Raw genomic sequence first — 26603 nt, forward strand, 5'->3', positions numbered from 1 at the left:
AATAATCTTCCTCCTTTGTAAAAGGAAAGACAGACTTGCATTTATATAGCGCCTTTCACGACCAGCGGACCTCTCAAAGCGCCTTACAGCCAATGAAGTACTTTTTGAAGTGGAGTCACTGTTGTAATGTGGGAAACGTGGCAGCCAATTTGTGCACAGCAAGCTCCCACAAACAGCAATGTGAAAATGATCAGATAATCTGTTTTTAGTGATGTTGGTTGAGGGATAAATATTGGCCCCAGGACACTGGGGAGAACTCCCCCTGTTCTTCTTCGAAGTATTGCTGTGGGATCTTTTACGTCCACCTGAGTGAGCAGACGGGGCCTCGGTTTAACGTCTCATCCAAAAGACAGCACCCCCGACAATGCGGCACTCCCTCAGCACTGCACTGGGAGTGTCAGCCTAGCTTTATGTGCTCAAGTCCCTGGAGTGGGACTTGAACCTACAACCATCTGACACAGAGGTGAGGGCGCTGCCCACAGAGCCACGGCTCACAGCTGTACATGTGCCATCTGGTATCGTGCGCCAGTGGAGGTCCCTCTTAAAAAGCAAAATGCTGCCTTAAAATAAGATGTGTAAATTATCACAGCGGCCTGTATGCACAGAAGGGGGCCAAAATTCCTCGGCAGTTCTGCTGGCCTTCTGCTGTGGCTCCGGGAGTTTCTGAGTCCTCTATCTAAGAGGTGGATCCACCACCTGTTCTTTATAAGGCAAAAGCTATGGGGGTGGAGCAGATACAGGGAGTTCCTACACTAGGCTGAGCAGACGTGTACCAGCCTCCAGATGTATATAAGTGGATCCCACCAGTGGTATCCAGACCAGTGAAGTCAGCGGCAAAGTAAAATCAGCTAAGGTGTAAAACGGGCTTCTGCCCAAGGCCAATTTCATCCCCAATATTCCTTGACGAGTACAAAAAAACCTGCATTTATTTTGCGCCTTTGGCATCGTGAAACATCCCAAGGCGTTTCACAGGAGCGATTATCAAACTAAATTTGACACCGAGCCTCAAAAGGAGATATGAGGGCAGATGACCAAAAGCTTGGCCAAAGAGGTAGGTTTTAAGGAGCGTCTTAAAGGAGGAGGAGAGAGGTTTAGGGAGGGAATCACACAGCTTAGGGCCCGGGCAACAGAAGGCACGGCCGTCAGTGGTTGAATGAAGAAAGTCGGGGATGCACAAGAGGTGAGAATTGGAGGAGTGCAGATATCTCGGAGGGTTGTAAGGCTGAAGGAGGTTACAGAGATAGTGGGGGCGGGGTGGGAGGGGGTGAAGTGAAGCCATGGAAGGTCACTGAAAATGACTTAAAAAATCTATACTGAACCATTTAATAATTTCATTGGTGTACACTAGTCAGTTTCTTAGTAAGTTAAAGATTTTTTCTAATGTGTAAAACCTTGTAAAACGTGCCAGCTAGCGCCCGTGCGCTGAAGAAACCGAGTTCACTGTGAAAAGCCTCACCAAACAGCCGCAGTCAGCGGAAACTCGATTTACACTTGACACAACTTCCGTTTAAAATTCTCTGGTCTTTTGCGCTGCTTTGGAAGATTTAACCCGGATTGCGCTGAATTTAACAAGCGCCGATTTAGCGGACACTCTACCTCGACCATAGAAACATAAAAGATAGGAGCAGGAGTAGGCCATTCGGCCCCTCGAGCCTGTTCCGCTATTTAATGAGATCATAGCTGATCATCCAAATTCAGTACCCTGTCCCTGCCTTCTCCCCATATCCCTTGATCCCTTTAGTCTTAAGAAATATATCTAACTCCTTCTTGAATATATTTAATAAGTTGGCCTCAACTGCCTTCTGTGGTAGAGAATTCCATAGGTTTACCACTCTCTGGGTGAAGAAATTCCTCCTCATCTCTGTCCTAAATGGCTTACCCCTTATCCTTAGACTGTGACCCCTGGTTCTGGACTCCCCGACCATCGGGAACATCCTTCCTGCATCTAGTCTGTCTAGTCCTGTTAGAATTTTAAAAATTTCACCTGGCTGATGACCCCGCTCCGTGCGCCCAGCACCCCTGCTGAAGAACGATACAATGACAGCCATCAAGCTACCAGGAACATCATTGAGCACACAATCGGCGTGCTCAAGCAACAGTTCCGCTGTCTGGACCATTTCGGAGAAGCCCTACAGTACTCGCCTGAGCGAGTCTCCCATTTCGTTGTAGTGTGCTGCATGCTGCACAACCTGGCTATCCTCAGGACTCAGCCACTGCCAGCAGACATTGGAGGACCACCAGAGGAGGAGGAGGAGGAGGATCACCAAGACGGGAGGGAGGCACAAAGTGCAAGGGCCGTCCGTCGGCGGCTTATTGCAACTCGGTTCTAGGCCCCCTCTCAGGGAATGGCTTGTGCCAATGAAAGAACATGAATGGAGCTGGTCAAGGCAACAAATAGTTCAAAGTGCAAACATGGACAATGTGATTAAAGAAAATTTTTTACTGTGCAAACTCTGTGCCCTTCCCGCATGACAAACTAATTCAGATAAACCCCCCAAAAAACAGTCAAAGACATAACTGGCTCTCACAACCTTCAGAAAATGAAAAAAACAGTGAAACAAAAATGACCATGATCCTCGGCCTTCATATAAAAAACAAACACAACAGTCTCAGCCTTCATATATAAAAAAAACATTCTCGGCCTTCATATATAAACACAACATTTGGCCACACCTTCTACTTCTTCCCGTGAGAGTGATCTGCCTCGCTTCCGTGAATGGCCCCTTCCCGCCCTGCAGCTCCTCCTCAATGGGACCCCCGTTGCTGCAGCAAGGCTGGGGGAAGGCTGCTGAGGGTCAGATGGTGAGACACCAGGTGCCCTTGGGGGATGGCCTGGACCAGCTCTGGGCCTGGAGGGCCCGGCTGCTGACTGCTCCAACTCTGCGTGGGCGGCAGCAGTCTGTCCTACGGGTGGTGGCAGCTGCAGTGGAGGAGTGACAGTGTTGGCTGCAGGAATGCTGCCAACCTGACAGAGCACAGGCACTCCCTGGTCGGCTGATACACTGGCACTCGCACGGGCCAGCATAGAAACATAGAAGGTAGGAGCAGGAGTAGGCCATTCGGCCCCTCAAGCCTGCTCCGCCATTCAATGCGATCATGGCTGATCATCCAAATTCATTACCCAGTCCCTGCTTTCGCCCCATACCCCTTGATCCCTTTAGCCTTAAGAAATATATCCAACTCCTTCTTGAATATATTTAATGTATTGGCCTCTACTGCCTTCTGTGGTCGAGAATTCCACAGGTTCACCACTCTCTGGGTGAAGAAATTCCTCCTAATTTCTGTCCTAAATGGCATACCCCTTATCCTTAGACTGTGACCCCTGGTTCTGGACTCCCCGACCATCGGGAACATCCTTCCTGCATCTAGTCTGTCCAGTCCTGTCAGAATTTTATAAGTTTCAATGAGATCCCCTCTCATTCTTCTAAACTCTAGCGAGTACAAGTCCAATCGACCCAATCTCTCCTCATACATCATTCCTGCCATCCCAGGTATCAGCCTGGTGAATCTTCGCTGAACTCCTTCCATGGCAAGAACATCCTTCCTCAGATAAGGCGACCAAAACTGCACACAATACTCAAGATGTGGTCTCACCAAGGCCCTGTACAACTGCAGCAAGACATCCTTGTTCCTGTACTCAAACCCTCTCGCTACGAAGGCCAACATGCCATTTGCCTTCTTAACCGCCTGCTGCACCTGCATGCTTACCTTCAGCGACTGGTGCACAAGGACACCCAGGTCTCATTGCACTTCCCTTTCTCCCAATCTATTGCCATTCAGATAATAATCTGCCTTCCTGTTTTTGCCACCAAAGTGGATAACCTCGCATTTATCCACATTATATTGCATCTGCCATGCTTTTGCCCAATCACCCAACCTGTCCAAATCATCTTGGAGTTTCTCGGCATCCTCCTCACAGCACACACGCCCACCCAGCTTTGAGTCGTCTGCAAACTTGGAGATATTACATCTAGTTCCCTTGTCTAGATCATTAATATATATTGTGAATAGCTGGGGTCCAAGGACCGATCCCTGCGGCACCCCACTAGTCACTGCTTGCCACTCGGAAAAAGACCCGTTTATTCCAACTCTTTGCTTTCTGTCTGCCAACCAGTTCTCTATCCAAGTCAATACCTTGCCCCCAATCCCATGTGCCTTAACTTTACACGCTAATCTCTTATGCGGGACCTTATCAAAAGCCTTCTGAAAGTCCAAATACACCACATCCACTGGTTCTCCCTTATCTATTTTATCAGTTACATCCTCAAAAAATTCCAGTAGAATAGTCAAGCACAATTTACCTTTTGTAAATCCATGTTGACTTTGTCCGATCCTGTCACTGTTTTCCAAGTGCTCTGCTATTACATCTTTTATAATGAACTCTAGCATTTTCCCCACTACTGATGTCAGGCTTATCGGTCTGTAATTCCCCGTTTTCTCTCTACCACCTTTTTTGAATAGTGGGGTAACATTAGCTACCCTCCAATCCATGGGTACTGTTCCAGATTCCATCGAATGCTGGAAGATGATTAGCAAAGCATCAACTATTTCTAGGGCCACTTCCTTAAGTAGCCTAGGATGTAGATTATCAGGCCCTGGGAATTTATCGGCCTTCAATCCCATCAATTTCCCTAACACCATTTCCCTACAAATTCTGATTTCTTTCGGTGCCTCCCTTTCATCAGACCTTATGTTCCCCGACATCTCTGGGAGGTTATTTGTGTCCTCCTTTGTGAAGACAGAACCAAAATATGTATTTAATTGGTCTGCCATTTCTTTGTTCCCCATTATAAATTCCCCTGATTCTGACTGCAAGGGACCTACGCTTGACTTCACCAATCTTTTTCTCCTCACATATCTATAAAAGCTTTTACAGTCAGTTTTTATGTTCCCTGCAAGCTTACTCTCATTCTATTTTCCCTTTCTTAATTAATCCCTTTGTCCGCCTTTGTTGAATCCTAAACTGCTCCCAATCCTCAGGTTTACTGGTTTTTCTGGCCAATTTATACGTCCTCTCCTTGGATCTTATGCTATCCCTAATTTCCCTTGTTAGCCATGGTGGAGTCACCTTTTTTGTTTTATTTTTATGCCAAACTCGGATGAACAAATTCTGTAGTTCATCCATGCGGTCTTTGAATGTTTGCCATTGCCTATCCACCGTCAACCCTTTGAGTGACATTCCCCAATCAATCCTACCCAACTCGCGCCTCAGACCATCGTAGATTCCTTTATTTAAATTTAGGACCCTAGTCTCTGAGTCGACTACTTCATTCTCCATCTTACTGAAGAATTCGATCATATTATGATCGCTCCGACCCAAGGGGCCTCGTACAACAAGATTGCTAATTAATCCTTTCTCGTTACATAATACCCAGTCTAAGATGGCCTGATCTCTGGTTGGTTCCTCAACATATTGGCCCAGGAAACCATCCCTTAAACACTCCAGGAATTCCTCCTCCACAGTATTGTTACTAATTTGGTTAGCCCAATCTATATGTAGATTAAAGTCACCCATGATGACTGCTGTGACCTTATTGCATGCTTCTCTAATTTCCCTTTTAATGTCATCCCCAACCTCCGCATTACTGTTTGGAGGTCTATATACCACACCCACTAACGTTTTCCGCCCCTTGGTATTTCTCAGTTCTACCCATACAGATTCCATATCATCAGAGCTAATATCCTTCCTTACAATTGTGTTAATCCCTTCTTTAACCAGCAATGCTACCCCACCTCCCTTTCCTTTTTGCCTATCTTTCCTGAATATTGAATACCCCTGGATGTTGAGTTCCCAGCCTTGGCCACCCTGGAGCCATGTTTCCGTAATCCCAATCAAATCATATTCGTTTACCTCTATTTGTGCAGCTAATTCATCCACCTTATTACGAATGTTCCTTGCATTAAGACACACCTTCAGGCTTGTTTTTTTAACGCTCTTACACCTATTAGAATTATTATTTACTGTGGCCATGTTTGATTTAAACCGTTGATTTCTCTGACTGCCACTTTTGTTTTTCTCCTTCCTATCTTTTGCTTTTATCCTTGTTTCCCTTTCCTCTGTCCCCTTGCTCAGGTTCCCAACTGCTGAAGCACAGACTGCTGGGCTGCTGCGGCGCCGCAAGGGCCCCGTCGATGCCTGGCCAATCCAATGAGGGTGGCAGCAGTTAGTGCCCATGTGGCCCTGGTCTGTGTCTGCATCACACCAGCCAGTGAATGCACGGCACGACTGAGCACTTGGCTGGAAGCCGCTTGTGATGCAGCGAAGTCCTGCTGACTCCTAGCCTGTGCTGCCGCGAAGTCCTGCAGACTCCTTGCCTGTGCTGCACTGAATTCTTGCAGATTCCTGGCCTGTGCTGCCCCGAATTCCTGAGCACCCCTTGCCAGTGACTCTATTTAGTCAGGCATCCTTGCCACTGCAGCCATGAGCTCAGTGTGCCTGCGCTCAGCCTGGGCGCCCATTTCACCAAGGAGCCACACCTCCTCTGTGCTCACCGTAGCAGGACTGGAGGCCGCACTCACCCTCCGGGGAGAAGGCCGCCGAGCTTCCCCACCTCTCCTGCGTTGCTGCAGCCCGCTGGGCCCCGGAGCTTCACTCTCCTCAGACCCTTCCCCCCTGCTCCCCTCCAGGGAAGACGTGTCCCCATCATGGCCATGGGCTGCCTCGGCTGAGGGTGGCACTGATGGGCCGGCTTCCTCTTCCTCCTCGCCTTCAGAATCACTCACAGTGGCAGCTTGAGGGCCCGCCTCCTCACCTGGCGAATCAGCATCTGAAAGCAGGGAGGCACAAGAGTTGCTTTAGAGTGAGGACAGGGCGGCAGCGAGGGAGGCATGAGTGCTGCTATGCACTGCATTGGTTCGATAGTGGCAAAGGATGCTGGTGTGAGGCACAAGTGGAAAGAGAGAGGTCAAAAAGGTGATGACCTTACCATTGCTGTCCAGAACAGGGTCGGCATCTCCACTAGCGACAGGGCCAATCAGCCAGCCTGCCATAATGCGCTCCACATGCTGCTCCAGGTCGCTGAGCTCTTTGAGGCCAGGACGGCCTCCCCCGGTCCGTCGCTGCTGCCTGCGATTGTGGGCCAGCTTGGCCTGCGATTGTGGGCCAGCTTGCCCTGCAAGAGAAAGGACGGCCTCTAAGTACAGTGTCAAGCCCTGATCGTGCCTGCACTGCCTCCCATGGTGGAATAGCCCTGACAGTGTGTCAAGTGGTGAATGTGCAAGTGGTTTTCATGAGAGTCCCATAGCTCTTGGATGAGGGCTGGGCATTGGGGTTTTCAGGTCCTTTGGCCAGAAACTGAGGTGCACATGCAGGGATGAACAGGATAGTGGAAAGGGTACTCACCCTGACAACCCGAGTGAGGTCGTTGAACTTTTTCCTGCATTGAAGTGGAGTCCTGGCAACCATGCTGTTGGAGGTCACCCTGTTTGCCACCTCCCTCCAGGCTTTTCGGTATTCGCTGGGAAGCGGCCTCCTCCCACTGTCAGGGAAGAGGACAGGTCGCCTGCGCTCTACTGCGCCAACCAGTAGCCTAAGGCCACCCTCGCTGAAGCGCTCCGCTCGCTCCCTAGCCTTCTGCATGGTCCTGGGCGTAGAAATGATGATCCAGCAATGATCAGGCCTTGCTTCAGGGCTGCAGTGTGCAGGGCATCACAGCCAAACAAGTCCACCCTCCCCCTTTAAGAGCTGACCGGCGCCAGCGTGTCTGCCTTCAATCAACAACTGTGCTGCGCCCGCCCTCGGTGTTAGCGCCTCGGCTCGCCGGCTTAGCGCCTTATGATAGGCGTGCACCGCCTGCTTTAGCGCAGCAGCAACCTCTTGGGGCGATGCAACTCAATTTCGGCGAAGGTGGCGCTAAGTTGCGCCGGGCGCTAAATTTAGCGAACGCCCGGCTGTAGCGCCCCAAACGTGGCGATACTGAATTTCTAGGCCTAGGTGTTCGCATACTTTTCCTCAAGCATTGGTGCGGGATGCCCCTTTGGAGGGGTTGTCCAGGTCTGATGGTCGCTTCAGGGTCACGCTAGCTATACCTATTGCCTGGTTTGTGTAATCTCTCCTCGTAATTTAACCCTTGGGCCTAGAAATTCACTTGGGCGCGGGCAGCTCGCTCGCGCCCAAAAGTTAGCGCTGGGCGGGGAGGCATTAGCGCACGCCGTATATTCGTCTGCTGCGCCCCAATTCGGAAGTGGGCGCTATACCAGGGTGTGCCCGCCTCCGTTTGGGGCGCTGCAATTGAATATCGGCGCGCTAGTTGCCGCAGCGCCACCCGATGCGGTGCGGCAGGCTGCGGTACTGCAGGCCTCCTCCTTCTCTTAAGGGGGAGGTGCCTGCAACGGCCGGAGCCCCGATCGCGAGTCCCGGCAAAAGAGCCCGGCACAACGGAGAAGTGCCGGGCTCCACGGAAACCAGCCGGCAATGCCGCGGGGGGGGGTGGAGGAGGCCGGGGAAGGAGGTGCGGGCAGGCGGCTGCCGAAAAAGCGGCCGGCCGCACCTTCCGCTTTAAAGCGCCCCACTATGGCAGCAGGACGGCCCCGTTTTCTGTTCGCTGTTTGCGCCCGCTTCGGAGGAGGCGGGCGCAAATAAATATGGGGATCGGCGCGGTTTCGGGGCGTTACGGGCCACCGCGCACACCGATGACGTCATCGGTCCCGACGCAGCGCTAATGGCTACCGCCGCCAATACCACTGCACTCAATTTCCGCGCTACCACCCCGCCGGCGCAAAAGACCTCTTTAGGCGCTAAGTGGGCGCAAGGCCCACTGAATTTCTAGGCCTTGGAGTCCGGGTATCATTCTGGTAAACCTACGCTGCACTCCCTCCAAGGTCAATATATCCTTCCTAAGGTGTGGTGCCCAGAACTGCTCACAGTGCTCCGGGTGTGATCTAACTTCGATGACTAGCAGGGGAGATATCCCCGGTGTGCTGGAGCCAATACATATCCTTCAATGAGCATCACTAAAAAAACAGATTATCTGTTCATCACGTTGCTGTTTGTGGGAGCTTGCTGTGGAACATCGGAACAGGAGGAGGCCATCAGCCCCTCGAGCCTGCTCCACCATTCAATGAGATCATGGCTGATCTGTGACCTAACTCCATAAAACCACCTTTGGCCCTTAATACCTTTAGTTAACAAAAAGCTATCAATGTTCGATTTAAAATTAACAATTGATCTAGCATTGATTGCCGTTTGTGGAAGAGAGTTCCAAACTTCAACCACCCTTTGTATGTAGAAGTGTTTCCTAATTTCACCCTGAAAGGTCTGGCTCTAATTTGTAGACTCTGCCCCCTAGTCCTAGACTCCTCAACCAGCGGAAATAGTTTCTCTCTCTCTACCCTATCTGTTCCCCTTAATATCTTGAAAACTTCGATCAGATCACCCCTTAACCTTCTAAATTCCAGGGAATACAACCCTAATTTGTGTAATCTCTCCTCGTAACTTAACCCTTGAAGTCCGGGTATCATTCTGGTAAACCTACGCTGCACTCCCTCCAAGGCCAATATATCCTTCCTAAGGTGTGGTGCCCAGAACTGCTCCCAGTGCTCCAGGTGTGGTCTAACCAGGGTTTTGTACAGCTGCAGCATAACTTCTACCCCCTTGTATTCTAGTCCTCGAGATATAAAGGCCAGCATCACATTAGCCTTTTTGATTATTTTCTGATTAATTCATTATTTTTTGATTATTTAAAAGTTGAAGCCACGCAAGATAAGAGTCTTTTTTTTTTTGCAGCATGGATATTGATTTTTGGAAATTTAAGTCTTAGATTTTTTTGATTTTAAAAAGCACGATCTAGAATGAGATTTACTTAAGTTAAAAATAATAAGTATTCAGCCCCTGTGGGGGTGGGGGGGGAGGGGGGGAATCTAAACAGGGGAAGCAGAGGCAGAAACAAATTTATTAAGAGGAGAGCGTGTAAGTGAATGCAAAGACAAAAGAGGCAGTTAAGTGTAAAAAAGAACTCCCAAAGGAAGCATTAATTAATAGGGATATCTGGCAGCAGTAAAAAGCCGAGACACGACTGATTGTAGGATAGAGGGCAGTCAACAGGTACATACAGGTACAGATACTCGGAGAGACACACAGGAACCAGGGATCAAGAATAGGCAGAGAGGCCAATTCATTAAATATATTCAAGAAGGAGCTGGATATATTTCTTAAGGCTAAAGGGATCAAGGGGTATGGGGAGAAATCAGGGACAGGGTACTGAATTTGGATGATCAGCCATGATTGCATTGAATGGTGGAACAGGCTCGAGGGGCCGAATGGCCTACTCCTGCTCCTATCTTCTATGTTTCTATGTAAGAGGAGGCAAATCTATAGTGAGATGAACATACATGAACACTGGAAGCATTAGAAATAAGATGTCGGGAACCGGAGGCTGTTGAGGCAGCGGGGAACTACAATGTGACAGGAAAATCATAAACATAGCTAAATCCAGAGAATGGAGAGGAATATAATATTCAATGGGAGAGTGATTCAAAAAGACAGAATTGACAAAGAAGTAACTGGCATCGATGTCTACATGTCAGGGACACCTGTGAGGTGAAACAAGTTCACCCTGTTGTTGGAAGTGGAAAGATGCAAAATGAATTATGCTGGCTAGACCTCTCTAATGCAAAAATACATCCAAGCTAACCCAAGGGGTTTGCGATAGACTACCAGGCCAGCATAAGAAGGAGGTCAACTTGCTCTATGAAGAGATCAGAAGGGTGTGTGAGAACCAGAAATGTATTCTATTGGGAGCCTTCAATCAACCGAATATAAACTGAGAAAACCCAAATGGTTTGTTGTCAGAATTGGTAGATACAGTGCATGAATGCTTCCTGACCCAGTGTGTGGAGGAAGCCACAAGAGATGATGCTTATTTTGATCTGATATTCGTCAAAGACCCAGAAAATGAAAGTCATAGCCCGCCTGGAGGACAGCAACCACTGAATGATAGCGTTTCACATGATCTGGGAGTCAGAAATACCTAAGACCAGGAGCCAAGTACATAGTTTTAAAAGGGCTAAATTCAATGAACTAAGGATACAGCCAATGTTCCCTTTAAATTTTTTTTGGGGTGCACAGCCCCTTTAAGGTGCTGCGCGGCCCGTTCGAAATATGGCGAAAGCGCGGGCTTTTTTCTATTCAAAAGCTGGTGAGCACGGCTTAAAGGGAACATTGGACAGAAATAAAGCAAATAGATTGGGGAAAAGCGCAGTCAATGGAAGTAAAAATGGGGCAGAGACAGAGAACGGGCCGCCGACTGGCTGTCACCTGTTTTCGCACCGACGCACAAAGACCAAGGTCTACCCCAAAGAACGAGCGACGTGGCCAATAAACGTCCAGAGAGGGTGATGGAGGCTGAAACCCGGGAACCATTTACGGAACAATAGGACACTGCAATGGCCGGGGGCGGGGGGGGTCATGAGGGTCTCTTTGGATGGATGAATTACGATGGTAATGATCTTGTGGTGGCAGTTGTAGCATGTCACAGAAGTTGACGTGTTACCTAGTAGGTGGTTAGCATGTTCCCTCAATTCTTTGTGCGTTGTAACATGAAGAAACTGTGGAAAAGCGGCTTAATAACAAAGCTGGTCTGGTGCCAGTCATAAGTGGGGCCTTCTGCCAAGCAACTTCTAATCGTACAAATTGCTATTTTTATGTACTTGGCTGCACAAGGAATGAAACGTTTGAAGATTGAATTTCACTGTTCCCATAGTCGGAACTGTTAAGTCTGTGGGTTGTATTATAAATAATCACAGACTCCACTGTTAACAAAATAAAACACGTCTTTACTATTCAGAGGCTCGGGCGATTCTGCCCTAGTTAACGTATCACAACCCTTATATACTGGTGTGGTCACTATCGGTATTACAGTATACATGAGCCAACAAATAGTGCCACACCGAAAGTAGTGCTCTTAAAGGCGAACGGTTACATTCTATAGTTCCCTTAAAGGTAAACGGTTACATACACAACACTCCTCCCTTTTTAGCTTATTACTTACAGAATCCCCTTTAAACATACAATCTTCAACTTCATATAACAGTTTACAGATATACTCTCGATGGAGTCAACGTCATATAACAGTTTACATGTTTAGTCTCTGTGGAGGTTTCCGGATCCTCTCTGGATAACGCCGAAGTGGTGTCGTCATTCCTAGCGGCCCAGTAGGGGTGCCTGGCAAAATCGATTCAGCTGGAACAACAGTGTCAGGTTCATCTGAATCCAATGTTACTAGATCAGCAGTAGGTGTTCTAGGTATTTCAGTTTCAACATTACTCGGGTCAGGTGGTGAAGTCGAGTGCTCATTTGTGGCGGACTCTATGAGCTGGTCAACATGGCGCCTTATTACATTGTCCCCAATGTTCACCGTGTACATCAACGGGCCTAGCCTTTTTTTAATAGTTCCAGGCTGCCATTTTTCTGTACGATAGTCCCGGGCCAAAACTTGTTGCCCCATCTTGAAAGACCTAGTTGCCCTGTCATTGATGTTCTGGAATTGCCGGTTCTCCACGTCCCTTCTGACATTGGGTTTAAGTAGATCCAGCCGGCATCTTAAGCGTCTGTTAAAAAACATCATTGCGGGAGTTTGATTTGTGACCGCATGTGTTGCATTTCGGTATGCCAACAAAAAACTGTCTACCTTATGTTGTAGACTTATGTCTTCATTACTCATGGCCTTTACGGCCTTCTTGAAGGTCTGGACGAACCTTTCAGCCAACCCATTGGAGGCGGGATGGTATGGGGCTGATGTGTAATGTTTAACCCCATTGCTCTTTAGGAATTTCTTGAATTCCTCGGACACAAATTGTGGTCCGTTATCGGAACAGATCTGTTCCGGCAGGCCATTCCGAGCAAACATGGTTCTTAACACCGTGATGGTTTTCTCCGTCGTGGTGGTGGTCATTTTAATTACTTCCGGCCACTTGGAGTGGGCATCTACCGCTATCAGGAACATCGAGTCCATAAATGGACCAGCAAAGTCGATGTGTACTCTTTGCCAAGGAGATGAGGGCCACTCCCATGGGTGCAGAGGAGCCGGTGGTGGTGCGTTCTGAACCCTCTGACATCCTAGGCAATTCTTGGTGATCTCCTCTATGTTCCCGTCGATGCCTGGCCACCACACAAATGCTCTCGCTAAATTCTTCATCTTTACTCCACCCAGATGTCCTTCGTGCAGCTCCTTGAGTACTTTCTTTTGGAGTTTGGGCGGAATCACCACTCTCGACCCACACATTAGGGTTCCTCGGCACACCGACAGTTGTTCTTTCCTCTGTGAGAATGCCTGCAGTGTTGGTTCGCTCTGTGCTGGCCATCCCTTCACCGTTAAGTCATAGACTCGTGAAAGAGTCGGGTCATTCCTTGTCTCCTTCTCAATCATTGAGTTTGTTATCGGCAGACATTCCACAATGGACGAGTGGAACAACTCCACTGGGTCCCCTGTACTCGCTTCTTCTACTGTCGGCAATGGTAAGCGTGATAACCCATCGGCATTTCCGTGTTTTGTTGACCTTTTGTACTCAATGTCATACTGGTGTGCCCCAAGTAAGACTGACCATCTTTGTAGCCTTTGTGCTGTCATGTTGGACACGGCCTTGTTCGGGTTAAATATGGACACCAACGGCTGGTGATCTGTCAGCAATGTGAACCTCTTACATTGCAAGTAATGGTTGAATTTCTTCACACCCCACACAAGACTGAGGGCCTCCCTGTCTATCTGGGCGTAATTTCGCTCCGCGGTTGTCAAAGATCGGGACGCGAAAGCCACTGGCCTTTCTGAGCCATTTGGAAGCCTGTGCGAAAGTACTGCTCCAATTCCGTACGGTGAAGCATCACACGCCAGCCGAAGGGGTAATGCTGGGTTGAAATGAGCCAACACTTCCTCGGAGGTAATCAACTCCTTGCTTCTGCGAAAAGCCTTTTTGCACTCCTCACTCCACTTCCATGGTGTCTCCTTTCGCAACAGCTCATTCAGTGGATGCAGCACCGTGGACAAATTTGGTAGGAACTTGTGGTAGTAATTGATCAACCCCAAGAATGATCTTAACTGTGACACGTTCCCTGGAGCGGGAGCCTTCACGACCGCTTCTATCTTCTCCGGTGATTTATGTAGTCCCTCGCGGTCAATGATATGACCGCAGTATGAGATTCGTTTTTGGAAAAACTCACACTTATTGCGGTTAACCCTAAGGCCATACTCCTTTAACCTGGTGAGTACCAGTTTCAAATTCGTGAGGTGTTCCTCTTCATCCATTCCCGTGATTAGGATATCATCCAAATAGCACTGTGTGCTTGGAATTCCTTGTAACACCTGTTCCATGGCCCTCTGCCAAATTGCTGGTGCCGAAGCCACTCCAAAGACCAGTCTGTTATAACGGTACAAACCTCTGTGGGTATTGATAGTTAGGTATTGGCGTGACTCTTCCTCAACCTCCATCTGCAAATATGCCTGAGCTAGGTCTATCTTCGTGAAGTGTTTTCCTCCAGCCAACGAAGCGAAAATATCTTCAATCCTTGGCAGCGGGTATTGCACCGAATGAAGTACTGGGTTCACTGTGATCTTGAAATCCCCGCAGATACGGACCTTCCCCGGTCCCCCTGGCTTACTACTTGGTGAGGATTTCATGACGGGTACAATGGGCGTGGCCCACTCACTGTAGTCTACTTTTGACAGAACCCCTGATCGTTCAAGTTCTTCTAGTTCTGCCTCCACTGCTGGTCGTATTGCATACGGTACCGACCTGGCCTTACAAAACTTTGGGCTTGCATGTTCTGCAATCTTAACCCTTGCTTTAATACCTCGCAGCTTACCCAGCCCTTGTTGGAATACTACTTTCGCTTCATCTAATATTCGGGACAACCGTTCAGATTTGACGTCCTCTTTCTCGTGCTCCACCGACATGGCGTTTAGCTCATGCCAATCCATCTTTATTTTTCGGATCCACTCCCGTCCTAGAAGTGGTGGACCTCCCTCAGGCAGTACATACAGATCCAGACGGCGGTAATTTTTGTCTTTGTATCGCACATTAACTCCTGCCTTCCCAATAGGGAATACTTTGTGTCCCGTGTATGTCTGTAGTACTAATTCTGTATTCCGTAGTGGAATATGTTTGAAAAACTTTTTATAGTCATGCTTATTCATGACCGTCAATGCCGATCCCGTGTCTACTTCCATTTTGACTTTGGCCTTTTCAATCCGCAGCGTCATCCAAATGGTTTGTCTGTCAGCTTCGTTGTTCACGTTGTGAATTTTTAGACTGTCCAGTCCCTTGTATTTGAAGTGTGAGTCGTACTTTTGTTCCCTTGGACTCTCCTTGTACCCTTTTTTTGCGGACTCCCTCTTGTTGTCCGTCATTCTTGACCGGCATACTTTTGCTATGTGCCCGATCCTGCCACATTTCCTACATTCTTGGTTCTTAAACCAGCACTGATTCTGGTCGTGCGTTGTCTTTCCACAACGGTAGCATTTGGAAGTGCTTGCAGTAATTTGATCCTTCAGCACTGCTACGATCTCTTCGAAGGTCTGGTCCACTGGTTTAACTGGTGCTATTAGATGTTTCAAGAGCCCGTATGTTTTTGCTCCCATCGAATTTAACAAAGTTATTGCCTTGTCGTATATGGCTACGCAATATATTCCTATGCGTTCCCCATACGTGGCCCTGTCTTCTATTTCAGCATTAAAATCATTAATATTTCCTCGCTTAGGCATCTTCTTCTCTTTCCGAGAACAGCACAAGTATTTCTTTACTTATTATTAATTTTCTTCTCTTCTTGAGAACACCACAAGTATTGCTTTACTTATTTCTTGTTTCTGAAAATTCTAATTAATTTTCTAAGATGGCGGTTTCCCGCTTCTGCCTTCTTCCCCAGCGGTTTTCCCGCGAAAAATGGCGGCTTTCCCGCGCTTCTCGCTCTCCCCGCCCACTTCAATGGCGGTTTTCCCGCGCTTGACGGTCTTCACCCGTCCCCCGACGCTGTCTTTCAGCCTGAGTGCGGCCCTTATCAGCTCTCCCGATCGGTGGCCCTGTCTTTGCAGCCAACGCTGCGGCTTACCCACGAGGTTATGGAGGCTTCAGGGTCCTAATGCCTGTCGCTTCCAGCCTGTCGGTTCCAGACTGGTGAGGATTGAAACCTCTCTTCAACGTCCTGTCTTCGGACGAAGCCGCCGTGGAACAACTGCCGCAGGGTTCGAATCCTGACTCGTCGCCAATGTTAAGTCTGTGGGTTGTATTATAAATAATCACAGACTCCACTGTTAACAAAATAAAACACGTCTTTACTATTCAGAGGCTCGGGCGATTCTGCCCTAGTTAACGTATCACAACCCTTATATACTGGTGTGGTCACTATCGGTATTACAGTATACATGAGCCAACAAATAGTGCCACACCGAAAGTAGTGCTCTTAAAGGCGAACGGTTACATTCTATAGTTCCCTTAAAGGTAAACGGTTACATACACAACAGGAACTCTTTACATTTTTGAATGTTTTTTGGGGGTTGGGGGGAGTAGGGGATAAAGGAGAGTTGTCGCTCCTGTTTTCTTCTCGCCTCTCCTGCAGGTGCTTGCTGGGGTTCGGGGTATGTTCTCACAGGCACTAGGCTGCTCTCTGGCACCTCCCCCCCCCCCCCCCCCCCCCCAAGCGGTCATTCTTCGTGTTTGAGCACAGGTAGCGGGGGCTGAGCGTCCACAGATCCCTGAAGGTAGCAGGACAGGTAGATAAGGTGGTTGAGAAGGCATACGGGATACTTGCCTTTATTAGCCGAGGCATAGAATATAAGAGCAGGGAGGTTATGCTTGAACTGTATAAAACACTGGTTAGGCCTCAGCTAGAATACTGCGTGCAGTTCTGGTCACCACATTACAGGAAAGATGTGATTGCACTAGAGAGGCTACAGAGGAGATTTACGAGGATGTTGCCAGGACTGGGGGTATTTAGCTACGAGGAAAGATTGGATCGGCTGGGGTTGTTTTCTTTGGAACAGAGGAGGCTGAGGGGAGATTTAATTGAGGTGTATAAAATTATGAGGGGCCTAGATAGAGTGGATAGGAAGGACCTAGTTCCCTTAGCAGAGAGGCCAATAATTTAGCGGGTATAGAGTTAAAGTAATTGGTAGAAGGATTAGAGGGGAGTTGAGGAGAACTTTCTTCACCCAGAGGGTGGTGGGGGTCTGGAACTCACTGCCTGAAAGGGTGGTCGAGGCAGAAACCCTCATCACATTTAAAAAGTACTTGGATATACACTTGAAGTGCCGTAACCTACAGGGCCACGGACCAAGAGCTGGAAAGTGGGATTAGGCTGGAGAGCTCTTTGTCGGCCGGCACAGACACGATGGGCCGAATGGCCTCCTTCTGTGCCATAAATTTCTATGATTCTAAGACCCTCTGGTCTGTATAGCGCAGTTTCACACTAACCAGCAAATTTATTGACTGAACTTTCTGGAAACTAGTTTTCTGCTGGTTAAACTAACATGTTACTCACACCACGAGTAAGTCATTATTACAGACGGGTTAGTAATTTCCCAGATAAAGTGAGAGGCTGACTCAGACCTCATAGATTGCACAAGAGAGGTATCTCCCAAGAACATGGTAAATATTCTTGCCTGCTGTTTTATTAATATTCTGATTGATCTGTTTTTGTCTTTGTGCATTTTTCTAGGTATTATTCGCACAGCTTTACCAAACATGGACAGAGAAGCAAAGGAACATTATCAAGTGATCATCCAGGCGAAGGATATGGGAGGGCAGATGGGGGGATTATCAGGGACAACATCTGTCAACATCACTCTCACTGATGTCAACGACAATCCTCCTAGATTCCCTCAAAGTGAGTCATATTTGATGCTTTATTGCAATATTTAAAACTATAATATATATGCATATAACGTTTATGAATAAAGGTATTAACTGATTGGATCACCATTACATTTTACTCCAAACAAGGCTGGTGTCCACATGGCCTTTTTTTAAAAATTCATTCATGGGATGTGGGCGTCACTGGCAAGGCCAGCATTTATTGCCCATCCCTAATTGCCCCTTGAGAAGGTGGTGGTGAGCCACCGCTGCAGTCCGTGTGGTGAAGGTGCTCCCACAGTGCTGTTAGGGAGGGAGTTCCAGGATTTTGACCCAGCGACGATGAAGGATCGGTCGATATATTTCCAAGTCAGGATGGTGTGTGACTTGGAGAGGAACTTGGAGGTGGTGGTGTTCCCATGCACCTGCTGCCCTTGTCCTTCTAGGTGGTAGAGGTCGCGGGTTTGGACTGTAACTGCTTAAATAATGTTCCCGTCCAGCGTAGAAATACTTTCTTTTGTAAGATTTAGATAAACCAGATTCAAACAAAGAGTAATCAAAGTATCAACTCCATAGTTTATTAACTGCCCAGACAAATCATGTCCAACCTTCATGTCAGGAAATATTGTAGACTTACTGTGTGTATTGATGTAATATTTTAAGATTATTGAAATAATTTCTAAGCGTGGGTACTTTAGATCCTCTAAAGAACTCTCTTGACTGGGGGAATGTTTAAGAGTCAAGATCATTCATTTGGTTTCAAGCCTTAGAGTAATTAGGTGCTGGGGAGGAAACAGGAGGTCCTGCCGACATGCCTAAGTTAAGATAACAAAAAAACATAGAGGGGAATTTTAACGCCCCCCGCTGCCCCCCCCCCCCCCCCCCCACCCACCATCCGTTACCTGGTGGCAACTGGGCAGGGGGGTGTTTATAATGGAGCTGGGCACTTACCCACACCGATCTGGATGCCCGTCCTAAGCCGATGACGTTACGATGAAGTTGTTGTGGTTTGGCCGCCGGACCAAACCTGCCGAGAACAGCAGCCAGCTCAAGAAGAGCCAGCTCAAGAAGAGGTCTAACCAGTTTTGGAAGAACTGTGGCATACCAAACGGATTCCTTGTAGCGGACCCTCACAGTACAACCTGAAGGATCAAACCTTCCTCGCAAACAGTGGACAACCATCAACCGCCCTCAGAACCGGTCATGGTAGATGCTGCCACCTTCTCCATAAGATGGAAGATTAAAGAAGCCCCATCATGTGACTGTGGAGCTCCTGATCAGACCCTGGAGCAGATCATTGAGCACAACCCTCAGAGGAAATTAGCAGGCAGCCTACAAGATATCCACGCTGTTACACTGGGGGCGTTGGCCTGGATATCTGACGTAGATGTTGACATTTGATTTGGGTTTTTTTGCTACTACCAGACGAAAGAAGAAGGCAAAGTAATTTTTTTAACTTTTTTTTTGTTTGTTGAACAATCCTGCTCCTCCTGGCCTACAAGGAGATCTTAGGCCTCCCCTACGCCTGGACTTCCCTCCACCAGACTCCGATCGACTCAACACCGTGCCGGGGAATGTTCCCGCGGGTCCACGACGGCAGCCTTCGAGCCGCTCAATTCTCACGGTCGGGCAGTGCTTCCCACCGACTTCCCGCCCTCCCTCCCCCATCCCCCTTTGGGTTGGGAGGTGACACTCTAACGAGGCCCGGTCGTTAAAATTGTCCGAGCCTCCCTGCCGCTCGGTGGCGGGAATGCGGGTCACTCTGCTGCGTTCCCGCCCGGGAGCAAAAATTGACCCCCATATAGAGTCAAAATGGGCAATGCTTTCACCGAATATATCTCCACGTAATCTTTTCTTTTTAAGAAATGCTAGTCTTGACCTGTTCAGCGTGAATGCTTTAGAATTTTTGGGGTGTTTGTTGAAGTGCTGGCGCATTCTCCTTTGGTGCTCCATTCTCCGTTCACTCCAAATGCCAGTTTGAGAACCAGAATTCAGTTAAAAAAGTAGAATCTGGAAATATTAGGGATGGGCAATAAGAACATAAGAACATAAGACGTAGGAGCAGGAGTCGGCCATTTGGCCCCTCGAGCCTGCTCCGCCATTCAATAAGATCATGGCTGATCTTCTACCTCATCTCCACTTTCCTGCACTATCCCCATATCCCTTGATTCCCTTAATATTCAAAAATCTATCGATCTCTGTCTTGAATATACTCAACGACTGAGCCTCCACAGCCCTATGGGGTAGAGAATTCCAAAGATTCACCACCCTCTGAGTGAAGAAATTTCTCCTCATCTCAGTCCTAAATGGCCGACCCCTTATTCTGAGACTGTGACCCCTGGTTCTAGACTCCCCAGCCAGGGGAAACATCCTCCCTGCATCTACCCTGTCAAGCCCTGTAAGAATGTTGTATGTTTCAATGAGATCACCTCTCATTCTTCTAAACTCTAGAGAATATAGGCCTAGTCTACTCAATCTCTCCTCATAGGGCAATCCCCCCCATCCCAGGAACCAGTCTGGTGAACCTTCGTTGCACTCCCTCTATGGCAAGTATATCCTTCCTTAGGTAAGGAGACCAAAACTGTACACAATACTCCAGGTGTGGTCTCACCAGGGCCCTATATAATTGCAGTAAGTCGTCTTTACTCTTATACTCAAATCCTCCTGTAATAAAGGCCAACATACCAATTGCTTTCCTAATTGCTTGCTGTACCAGCATGTTAACTTTCAGTGATTCGTGTACAAGGACACCCAGGTCCCTCTGAACACCAACATTTCCCAATCTCTCTCCATTTAAAAAATACTCTGCTTTTCTATTTTTCCTACCCAAGTGGATAACTTCACATTTCTCCACGTTATATTCCATTTGCCATGTTGTTGCTGGTGGAAAGGTAATTTTTTGCTACTGGGCATGCGTAGAGCTTCCCTGACACTTGGCTGATATTTCTCACTGAGCCAGTGGTTGTATCAATTGAAGAGTTTTCGAAATTCTCAGCTAACAGGATCAGCTTTTATGACATGCCTGTCACGGCTACACTTCCATCCTGTTCTCAAGTCACCTTTACTTTTGATTGAATGTCCGTTTCCATGCAGGTCATCCGTTTCATGCTAAGTCCTAGCTCATACAGGTCTGGCTTGAGCTTTGTTCGAGTCCAAACCCAATGAAATGTCCAACCCGGCAACACCAGCTGAGAGACTTTCCTTATCCCTGCAGGTATATACCAAATGAGTGTGCAGGAATCTTCCCAAGAAGGCGCTGCAGTCGGCAGAATCAAAGCTTATGATGCCGATATCGGGGAAAACGCAGAAGTGACTTATCGCATCATTGACGGTGATGGGATGAATATGTTTGACATCACTACTGACAAGGCCACGCAAGAAGGCATCGTTCTTGTGAGAAAGGTGCAGACGTGGTCAATGGCTTTACTTTCTTTTGGTATTTCTCCGGTTTTTTTTGTTCTTTTTTTTGCAATCAGATTAACTAACTAACGCTTTGCTTCTTCAAACTCAGAGGCTGGACTATGAGAGCAAGAAAAGCTACACCTTAAAGGTGGAGGCCGTGAACAGTCGCCTTGACCCTCGATTCATTTACCTCGGTCCATACAAAGACACGGCCACTGTGAGAATTGCGGTTGAGGATGTGGATGAGCCCCCGGTGTTCAGCAGACCCTTTTACATGCTGGAGGTGTATGAAGACACTGAGGTGGGCACTGTCATCGGTGCCATAACAGCGCAGGATCCCGACGCATCTCGCAGCTTGATTAGGTAAGCTTTACCGTCCTGGCAGAGTACAGGCTGTCCACTTTATAGCATACAAGCACCATGATCACACCTGCCAACAACCCGTGTCTCTTCCCTTTGCGTAGTGGCTGCTCAACCTACATTTCTGGCTCTAACTGACCCCTGCGCCATAAAGTTTGTAAAATGCAGACTCGAGTCACAGCTGTTATATTCATAACTTGTGCCTATCTCTCACACAAAGTCAGTCTTCAGAATCCAGGCATTGTTCCGCGTATATATATTATTTTAATTCGCTCCTGGGATGTGGGCGTCGCTGGCAAGACTAGCATTTATAGCCCATCCCTAATTGCCCTCGAGAAGGTTGGTGGTGAGCCGCCTTCTTGAACCGCTGCAGTCCGTGTGGTGAAGGTACCCCCACAGTGCTGTTAGGGAGGGAGTTCCAGGATTTTGACCCAGCGACGATGAAGGAACGGCCCGATATATTTCCAAGTTGGGATGGTGTGTGACTTGGAGGGGAACTTGGAGGTGGTGGTGTTCCCATGCGCCTGCTGCCCTTGTCCTTCTAGGTGGAAGAGGTCGTGGGTTTGGGAGGTGCTGTTCAAAACAGATTCCAAAACACACCATTTGCTGTTGGCACTTCATAATAGCTAACAGCAATTGATTTTATTTTCACTCCAGTCACTTAACCAAATCTCCTTGCAGTGAAATATTCCTTGGTTCTAACACCCATAACACATAATCGTTTTTACATTTTTATTCCATTGAAAATTGTATTATTTTCAAAAGAAACACGATGTGAAACAACATTCAAGAACAGAGGAAGCAATACATTCCAGTATGAAATCAAAAGATGTTTTCAAACACAACTTGTGCAAATAGTAATTCTAAACACAAAATATTTATAAGGAGCGATATTTACTTAATGCACAGCAGCTGAAAGTAGATCTTTTACAGGGAATCTGTTCTGACCTTCAGCTGAGTGTCTCGGTATATCTGAAATGTTTATCACTTATTTTCCTGAGGGGATGATACGTAATTGCTTTCTTTAGGGAAAATGGCCTATTTTACATTCATACGTATTAATGCTACTTTCTAAAATGATGCCAGAATTAAACAATTATAATGTATGCCGTGCATTAACGTACTGTGCAAATGTTGTGCCTATTTTTAAAGCGTTACTTACGGATTGAAAATACCACTGGGACCAACGGTCTCCGTGCTTTGATTCCTGATATGTATGCCGGCCGTATGTGGCTCCATGCCAGGAAATCTATCCCATAGTTTAGGGCAAAGCTGAAAGGCCAAAATTGAAAATAAAGAAGTCTTCCTACTGAATGATGTATGTGCATTGTGTCTGTTGAGTAATTGAAGCGAAAATAGCATAGACGCATTTAAGGGGGAAGCGAGATAAACACATGAGGAAGAAAGCAATAGAAGGTTATATTGATGGGCTGAGATGAAGAAGGGTGGGAGGAGGCTCGTGCGGAGCATAAACAGTTGGGCCGAATGGCCTGTTTCTATGATGTAAATACTGCGTTACTATATCACATCGCCTGTGCGCATGGAGTGACGTGCAGGGACATGGTTATGAATGCGACCGTTAGAGCTTTGTGCATGCAAATAGATGTTGTGGTCCAGGCATTCTCCCTACACTTTTATCTTGTGTCAAAAATTTGCAGGGCTACGGGGAAAGTGCCGGGGGGAGCGGGACTGGCTGAAGTGCTCTTGCAGGGAGCCGGCACGGGCTCGACAGGCCGAATGGCCTCCTTCTGTGCTGTAACCATTCTATGATCCTATGTCTACAGCCAAAAGGCAGTTTTCATTAGAAGACCGAGTTTGATCTCAAACGTAACTTGCACCCATACATGTGATGTGAATAAGATAGCAGGTCCAGGATTAACTATTGCCTTTATATTGCCTGAGGGGCCTAGACAGGGTGGATGTGGAGAGGATGTTTCCTCTTGTGGGAGAATCTAGAACTAGGGGTCACTGTTTAAAAATAAGGGGTCGCCCATTTAAGACAGAGATGAGGAGAATTTTTTTCTCACAGAAGGTCGTGAGTCTTTGGAACTCTCTTCCTCAGAGGGCGGTGGAAGCAGATTCTTTGAATATTTTTAAGGCAAAGGTAGATAGATTCTTGGTAAGCAAGGGGGTGAAAGGTTATCAGGGGTAGGCGGGAATGTGGAGTAATCAGATCAGCCATGATCTTATTGAATGGCGGAGCAGGCTCGAGGGGCCGAGTGGCCGACTCCTGCTCCTAATTTGTATGTTCGTATATTGTGTTATCAGGCACAACATTCTTTGAAAGGCGCACAGTACCATATTGTTAGACGAATGTTACAGGTTAACAGTATTTGTCAGATTTATTTACAGGTAGAATTATACACATTGGCAACAGAATGCAGCCATTTTACTGGAAGTACAATACTTAAAACAATAAAGATAGAGTCAGCCCACAAGGAGTTAAAATAAATGTTACTAGAACATATTTCTTACACGAGATAATAAACAGTAAAACTCTCGGATGAACTAGTTTTTTTGTAGATCTTTAAGATGTGAAGTTGCATATGAATTTGCAACCTGGGGAATTCAGATCTCCAGACAGAACTAAAGCTGAATAACCCGAGCTGTTATTTAGTGCCATGGGAATCCTTTCAGTTTACATCCATGCATTTTAAGTCAGCTCTCGCACCTTGTGAGTGGGCTTCAGTGTGTTGCTAATAAAATCCTTCTGAAAAGATCATGCTTCAATAGCTCAGCAATCAGAATAATTTAATTTCTGTATTGCAGGGTCTGCTGATCCGCTTATATTAACATTTCCAAAGCGCAGTCCTAGCCATCAAACAAATCTTAACTTGATTACTGAATGGGGGGTTTGCTGACACTAATAAAGGAGGTCCAACCAGGATAGATATTCCCATTGTCATGGTCTAATCAGTTAAGAGAATTGACCATCATTGTCGGAGGCACAGCTGGCTGAAGTCAATTTTTGCGCAGATGCTTGTGTGTGGCTTTTATATGTGGCAGGGTTACCCAAATTGAAGAAGGTGCTCCAGTACACAGTCTGACCACTACGATGTAACACCTTAGCGTAACCTTTGGAGTATCCTCTGTCCTGATCGGAAAACACCTCTCATGATTACTCCAACTTCATGTCCAGTTCCTTATTCTGGAGTCCTGTTGCTTTTAGCCATGTGTCAAAATCATTCTGCCGCACTCACTGGCCATTTTCAGTTAAGTGTAAAACCAGTGACCCGTCAACCGGGGCAACATCACTTTCAGAGACTCTTAAGAAGAGTTTGGTGAAAAGTGACTGAACGAGCTATTTCATTTATTTCGCCCATTTTTAAAAATCTTTTTGTAACGTATTTATTTCTATTTATATTGTTTGTCCCAGCTGTCCCTAAACCTTCCCGAGCCTTGAACCATTTCCCAGCTAAGAGGATGGATAGCAACCTTCTCAAGGGCCTCTACCAATGTTTGCCTTGATCGAGTGACTAGGAAGTGAGTGGGACCACGGAGGCTGGAGCGAAGCCCTCCCAGTTTACGGAGAAACACCCGATCTCTGCACAACGCCCAAAGCCATTCAGAAACTTGCCCTGTGGGAAATTAAAAGCCACAAGTGAACAATTCTAATTGTTGCCCTCCAGAATGCTCACATTAACCAAATGCAGTGAATTTCAAAATGCCTCCCGGGTAACGCCATATACATTTCAGCGTGTTCCTTGCTCAGTAATGGGATTAGAAATTCATGTTATTCCTATTGATCCCTATCAAAACACAGTAGAACAGTGCATGCACCCCAGGAAAATAAGTAATGTCTCAATTATGCGTGCTGGAAGAAAATCAATAGAGGTTAGGAAAACAGAATCCCTCTTCACGACCCCAACTGAAAAGCCCTGAATGAATAATGTTAATTATTCAAACAGAAACAGCATGTGGATTGAATTCCTATTGGGGACCACCCAGAAAATATTGTTTGGAGAATGGAGAGTTTAGCAGAAAAACTCTCTGGTGACGGGAAGTTCTTCAATGACCATTAAACACTTATACATCCTCAGGAACAGGCGAGGCATAAGTGGCACAGGAGCGAAATAACACAGAAAGTTGAGCATTATTTGATTAAATGTTATGTTTGTTTGAACAGCCCTTTCTTAGATGTGCCTCTGAATTAGTTCCAGAGATAGAACTAAGAAAGAAAGGCTTGCATTTATATAGCGCCTTTCACAACCTCAGGACATGGAAACATAGAAGATAGGACCAGGAGTAGGCCATTCGGCCCCTCGAGCCTGCTCCGCCATTCAATGAGATCATGGCTGATCATCCAAATTCAGTACCCTGTCCCTACCTTCTCCCCATATCCCTTGATCCCTTTAGCCTTAAGAAATATATCCAACTCCTTCTTGAATATATTTAATGAATTGGCCTCAACTGCCTTCTGTGGTAGAGAATTCCACAGGTTCACCACTCTCTGGGTGAAGAAATTCCTCCTCATCTCTGTCCTAAATGGCTTACCCCTTATCCTTAGACTGTGACCCCTGGTTCTGGACTCCCCGACCATCGGGAACATCCTTCCAGCATCTAGTCTGTCCAGTCCTGTCAGAATTTTATAAGTTTCAATGAGATCCCCTCTCATTCTTCTAAACTCCAGCGAGTACAAGCCCAATCGACCCAATCTCTCCTCATACGTCATTCCTGCCATCCCAGGTATTAGCCTGGTGAATCTTCGCTGAACTACCTCCATGGCAAGAACATCCTTCCTCAGATAAGGTGACCAAAACTGCACACAATACTCAAGGTGTGGTCTCACCAAGGCCCTGTACAACTGCAACAAGACATCCTTGTTCTTGTACTCAAACCCTCTCGCTACGAAGGCCAACATACCATTTGCCTTCTTAACCGCCTGCTACACCTGCATGCTTACCTTCAGCGACTGGTGCACAAGGACACCCAGGTCGTCCCGAAGAGCTTTACACCCAATGAAGTACGTTTGAAGAGTAGTCACTGTTGTATTGTAGGAAATGTGGCTGTCACTTTGTGCACAGCAAGCTCCCACAAACAGCAATGACATAAATGAGAGTTTGAGA

The 26603-nt window shown here is 47.2% G+C and overlaps 1 protein-coding gene across 2 annotated transcripts in view; it reads left to right on the plus strand.

Moving 5' to 3' along the window:
* LOC147117873 (cadherin-6-like) overlaps positions 1-26603 on the plus strand; it is a 280439-nt gene that overhangs the window by 161364 nt on the left and 92472 nt on the right. For both annotated transcript variants that reach the window (XM_085989254.1, XM_085989255.1), the window contains 3 exons: positions 17642-17809; positions 20990-21177; positions 21287-21540. In XM_085989254.1, the coding sequence (XP_085845380.1) occupies positions 17642-17809; positions 20990-21177; positions 21287-21540 (610 nt within the window). The remainder of the gene's footprint in view (positions 1-17641; positions 17810-20989; positions 21178-21286; positions 21541-26603) is intronic.

The sequence above is a fragment of the Somniosus microcephalus genome, chromosome 5 (genome assembly GCF_052327205.1).
Source record: "Somniosus microcephalus isolate GS21.2 chromosome 5, FLI_Smic_1.0, whole genome shotgun sequence".
Taxonomy (NCBI): Eukaryota; Metazoa; Chordata; class Chondrichthyes; order Squaliformes; family Somniosidae; genus Somniosus; species Somniosus microcephalus.